Below are 6,000 nucleotides of genomic sequence, written 5' to 3'. Positions count from 1 at the left end.
TCTTTGCAATAGATAAACTAAAATAACAGCATTCAGTCTCTGTGTGCCCTTTGTTCCATCCTGGGCAACAAAGTGTGAACCCTGCACTGACTTAACATTCTTTGGTGAACCCTAGCCTTTAATTTTTCAGCTCTTCTATGGTACATACACCAATTTGATGTTCCTTCTCTTCCTTACTGCTGAGATCACCCTTCAACACCCACCTGGACACTGAAAGTCACGTATAAAACATTCAAATTTAGCATTCATGTGGGTTAAGCACCCATATCTTGTTCCCATTTCAGTAGGATACACAGTAAAAAGACAAACACATACCAAAACAAAACCAGGAGTTACTGTATGACAATTTTTTATTTATCAGTATCAAATTACATAGCAAAGTAATGAATGCAGTGTCAGATCACCTTTTTGAATACTGTAAATACAAACAAAATCCACCATATTGCTTAATTATCCAAAGTAAATTAAAAGTTTAAAAATGTGCGTTTCAGAGATTCCATTTGGCATATCCTGTCAAGGTATCCTGCATAAATATTTCTGTACCTCATTTTCATTATGTGTACCTTAATACAGCCTCTAGAAAACACACGTGGAGGAGATAGGACCTATCTGTATGTTTATTTTCATCACCAACTCATGCATCTGCCCTGAAATCACTGAAAGTACCTATCTGCTAGCTCACCTGACAGATAAAAGTGACTGTACCTATAGACCTAGAGATGTACTGAGAGATAGAAGTGGCTAGACCCAAAGCTACTGCCATCAGTGCTAGATGGCTGAATGCAAGATATCACAACTGTGGATCAGGCCTTTAAATTACTGACAAAACAGTGATGTACTTTCATGGAAGCTGGACTATCTGATGGCCAGATCTTGTACACTCCAATATGTATGGAAATTCCTGGGACATTTACACCACTCTTTACACAGGTCTGACTCTACTAGATAGATAGAACAACTCCCTGTTTATAAGGTTAAGTTATGAATAAAGTCAGGTCTGTTGATTTCATGTAAGATGAATAGGATTTGGCCACAGCTGGATACAAACTAGATAATTCAACAGAAGTATTTTAATGGTGTTAATCAGCAGTGTCATTTAAATGGGACTTCCTTGGAAACTGTGTAAATAGAACACTTTTTCCTGATGGATGAGATAATAAGCTTCACTTAGCACTGTTCCCAAAAGTTAAGACTACTGAGACGTGGTAGATGTCTGAAATGGAAAAAACACCATAGAAATATATATTTTGTTTAGAATACAATGAACAGAAGTACAGAAGCGTTGATGCAGGTACTGGAAAGGTAAGGAAAAGGAAGGAGGAAAAATTTAGGCAGCAATCCCATGGCAACACAGAAGTTACTCTTGATCCCTCCAATTCACCACTATCAGTGGAAGTCAGGTTTCTCTGGGAAGGTGCAACCTGAACGCTTGATAATGACGCTGGCTGCATAATGCCCGGCCCGGATGCACTCAGTCACCGGCCGGTCATAGACGAGCTGGGACAGAAAGCCTATGGGACACAGTGGGAGAGAGAGAAGGAAGAAAATGGTCAGATTAGTTTTTTGAGTGTATCAGTTTGTTACAGGGCAAAGCTCTGGCCTGCCTGTATGTACCCCTGCAGCCCGGCCAGTTTAAATTGAGAATCACTCTTGAGTGAACTGCAGGGCTGGAATGGTGGTGCTGCTGTTTCTTCGTGAATTCTCCATTTGGTAGCTTCCAGTAAATGAAAGATTATCAAGACTGATCATTATTAGTGTTCTCAAAATTATTTTAACAGAATTCCTGTTCTCTTCTTTATAGAGATAACCCCTGATTCCTCAAAGAACTTTTTAAAAACAAGGAAGAAATTTTCCCTGCTGAAGAGAGTTTCTTCTGCTCTTACTGGTTACATCTACAGCCCCAACACAACTGTGTGCAAGCTTTTCTCCAAAAAAGAGAAAGACATGTAATAGAGAAACATTATATTCAGAGTTACAGGTGCTCACAGTGCAAAGAAGGTGAAAAATTTTTACCTGATGAGGAAAGTTAGATGACATCTGCTGCCTTTGATAATGGGACATTTAATCTAAAACTTCAGCAACAGCAGGTACCCCATAGCATGTTCAGATACCCCCCTGAACAGCAAACTGTGCAGAGAACCAGGCATCTCTCAGGATCAGGGCTTCAGCTGCCACAGCCTGGCATGCACAGCTTGGAAACTCAGGAATCACCTGAGCTGAGTGCTTTGAAAACCTGAGCACCTCCTAAATGAACAGAGTAGGCAGTCTTAAAAAGGTACTTGGAGAAGTTTAGTACAAGCAGCACCAGAAACTTTATGGATTGACTCCCTCATTTCTGAAGCATTTTGTCTTGGCTGAAGCTATTGTGATCAAAAGCATGACAGAACTTATGGCAGAGGTGAAATACGTATTTTAAATTTGGAAGAGGCTTTCAAGATATGAGAAGTAAACTTAGTATCTTATAATTTAAAACTCCGCTCTCATTCTAGAGGTAATATTTTATTCACTTTTATCCTGTTTTTAATATGTTTCAGATGTATCTCTCTTCCTTGTCCAATCACAGAAGGAAAGTGAGACTTGCCCAAGAAAATCAGAATTTTAGCAAGCTGAAAGATGTTCTTTTTAAAGATTTCATCCACCATTTCAAGTTTCTGTCATGCTCAGGCTTTGTGCCTTGACAGTACAAATGTAGTCTTGAAACCATGTCTCTGCTAAGTACTGTGTAAAACTTATAAGTACCAACTTCTGACATATTACAAATTTTGATTCTAAGCTGATATGTTTTGCTAGCTTGCTTTCATATTCACTTTCTCTGTTCATCTGGTTTACTATTGGGAAAAGGTTCCACATCATATTGTGATGCTGTCATTTAACCTGTGCTCTGTTTCTAAATATTTCCCTTGGTGATACACTGCAGCATAACTTCAGACGATAATAAAAATATTTCATCCTATGCAATGATGTCTGCTCCCTTAAATATCACGTAAAACAAGCAAAAGAAGGTTAGATTAATGAAGGATAATCCTGGTGAGCAAAATACCTATTTCCATCAATTACCAATATCTATCTTGCCTTCTTGGTCATGACTGATAGTGAAAAGAAGCCTAATTGATATACAGTTTTCTCTAAACTGCACCAAATTGGAGAAGAGTTTGAAACTGCAAAATCTATAAATCAAACACTTTTCATTGGAATAGGGAGGCCATACAGAGTAAGCAGATTAGTTAAAACAGGAGAAAACTCCTATGTTTCTGACATCAATACTTTTCTAGAGAATTATGTATTGGCTGGAATTTCCCAGGTATTGACTGACACTGGCTGGGAAAAAATTACTCTTTCACCAACAAAAGGTAAGTCCATAAGCACAAGTGAAGAAGACAAGAGTTATCGATATACAAAGATAAGAATCTGAAACAGGAAGAAATTGTGCTGTGAGTGCTATCACTGATGGCAGTCAGGGATGACAGACAACACAACTGTGGCAGGATGGTCCAGCTGCAATAGTTGGGTAACAGTTGAGAAATTCAAACAGCATGCCTGGCAGAAATCAGCTCGTTTCTGAATAACAAGATGAAAATGGTCTGCTCTCCATTAAATTAACATGCATTCTTAGGAGAAACTTTCTTGGATATGTGGAGGGTGTCAATCATTAAATTTAAACTGCCTGGGAGGCAGGAGCTTGCCAGTGTGCTTCTGGGTGGTTAAAACTTGAGAGCAAGTTGTAACCATATGTAAAATGAGGCTGTTAAGACAGTCCATTTCTGACTCAGTAAGTATGAAGATGCACTGGGCAGGTCTCCAAAGGCAAATATGGGGCTAGCTTTTGTGCAGAGCATGAATTCAGAGAGAGGTTTATACAAGAAAGAACAACTATCCCCTACATTTATGATCAAGGCATCAAACATACATGAAGATGAGAAAATCCACAGAGCAAAGGACCATAAAACATGAATTACTTTTCAATACCAACTAGACTGACACTGTCATCATCTCCAAGGCTCATTGTAGTTTCAAGTTAGTATGAGTCTTTTGTCTTCAGTGAAGCTACTTCTTATTTATTCTGATCTAAGTGAAAGCAGAGTCAGGTGAAAAAACATCTTGTTCTAATTGGGGATAGAAATGAGAGATCTCTGTGATTTAACAGTGTTGCAGAAATGACATTAAGTACAGCTGTCATATATGACATATGTAGAAACTGCAGTGGGGAGTTTGCCCTCAAACCATTCTCTTGTCTGCTGAGTTTCTCTTAAAAGGTATGTGTTTCATAGATGAAATGGAAATAGCAGCATCTGACACAATACTGCATCGAATGACAATACAAACACACATATCACAAACAGAACTACATCACACACTAAGACTAGGCAGTTGGCAAAGCAGACCCCGAGGGAACACCAGAAAGCAGTGCTGTTTGAGCAGAGAAGCAAAGAGCTCTATCAGGTTGGCTGCCTTAGCTGCAGAATGTTCTTTTTAGTTAATGCAGTAAAAAGCAACATGGTCAGAATATAATTCAGAGTTTGCCTCCCCCAGTGTATAAGGCACGGTGATGCAAAGCCCATGAGTCATACTCTCAAGGCATCGATTCAGATCTGAGTTCCAGCTGAAGAAGTTACTCCCCCATCTGTTTTTCACCATGCTGCTTTGCTGCTGGTATAACCTGATACCCTGTCAAAAGGAGCCAGATCAGTTTAAACAGTAGCTGTTGAGCAGAGGATCTTTGCTAACACAGCTGATTGAAACTGAAGTGGGTTAGTGAGCACTCAAATAGCCCAACCAGAGAGCAGGGCAGGGGAGGGAAGATGAGAAGCAGTTGAAGGCTGTAATCTCTTAAGGTGCCATGATTGGAAATGCAAGAAGATAAGTGAGCATGGCTTCAGACTTACTTCATGCTCCTCCTACAACTTCAGACACCAAAAGGGCAGGATTGAACTCTGATCCTGTATCACAGACCTAGATCATCCCAGCACATACTAAGGTAGCTCAGCATCTGCTTCATTTCTTTGTGGTCTGAGCTGATCACTGGAATGGACTGCAGAAAGCAGCAGTAAACTTTGGCTACACCAGACAGCCTCACTTCAAGTATTTTACCAAAACAACTTGAGGCAATATTGTTTACCATGTTCTAACTGCAGCTGTTGAGCAGGAGCATTTCTGCACTGCTGGAGCTGTGGATGGAGTCACAAGCATTGAGCACCACTCTCATCACACTTGCTCCAGGCTTTCCTGTCTGCCTCCTGCCCTGTTATCCAACATGCCAACTGTTTGTGGACAAAGGGAAACTGCAGTTGCAAGATGTCTAGCAAGCCATCTTGGTAAGCTTTCAGAGTAGACTGGGATGCCTTTTGCCCTTCACAGGCATGGATAGCCAAGTAACCACCTTGCACCCACCAATGGTGAGAACTTCTTTGGAACTGGGTCCAATTCATCCTACTTATATTCCTAGAAAAACGACAACTTTACTTCAAAAGTTGCTTTAAACTTTGGAGTAGTACAAAATGTATTTGCATTCTCAGATGATAGAAGTGATTACAACACACCAATAGCTATTTTTGGCCCTTAATTATTTCTTTTCTGCTCAGGAGGAAAAAAAGTGACTCTGGAATCACTTTGCTCTGAAAAGTGTGCCTGAAATAACTGAGAGTTAATCTTTATTACCTCCAGCTTCCTTATTACATATTCTCAAAGATAATGTTTGTAATTGTTAGGTCTACAAACAGAATGAGGGATGGAAAAGTGAAATTGCTTTGTTCCTTTCTGTGCTCCCCACCAAATGAAAGTCCCATAAGCCAAGTGCCAGAAGTGGTGCCAGACCCAAACCAAGGCTCTCACTGGGACCAGCTCAAATCTCTTTGGTGATGTCAGTAGAAGTTTGCAAAGACACAGCAAACAGTCCACTGACTGACACAAAAGGTGTTCTATTCACTTTGTTACTCCTTAGAGTTGAGTAGAACTTAAATACCATTAAAGGAGAACCAAGTTGATTTAGAGATATTTCAGAGG

General features: G+C 39.9%; 1 protein-coding gene across 2 annotated transcripts in view; it reads right to left on the bottom strand.

The window, feature by feature from the left end:
- Nucleotides 1-332: 332 nt before the first annotated feature.
- The window catches only part of ADK (adenosine kinase), a 268,379-nt gene continuing 262,711 nt past the window's right edge, over nucleotides 333-6,000 (bottom strand). For both annotated transcript variants that reach the window (XM_054637303.2, XM_054637304.2), the window contains exon 11: nucleotides 333-1,511. In XM_054637303.2, the coding sequence (XP_054493278.1) occupies nucleotides 1,387-1,511 (125 nt within the window). In that variant the 3' untranslated portion in view covers nucleotides 333-1,386. The remainder of the gene's footprint in view (nucleotides 1,512-6,000) is intronic.

This window comes from Agelaius phoeniceus, chromosome 9 (assembly GCF_051311805.1).
Source record: "Agelaius phoeniceus isolate bAgePho1 chromosome 9, bAgePho1.hap1, whole genome shotgun sequence".
Taxonomy (NCBI): Eukaryota; Metazoa; Chordata; class Aves; order Passeriformes; family Icteridae; genus Agelaius; species Agelaius phoeniceus.
Note: the sequence above shows the minus strand (reverse complement) of the source record. Positions and strands in the feature narration are given on the sequence as shown.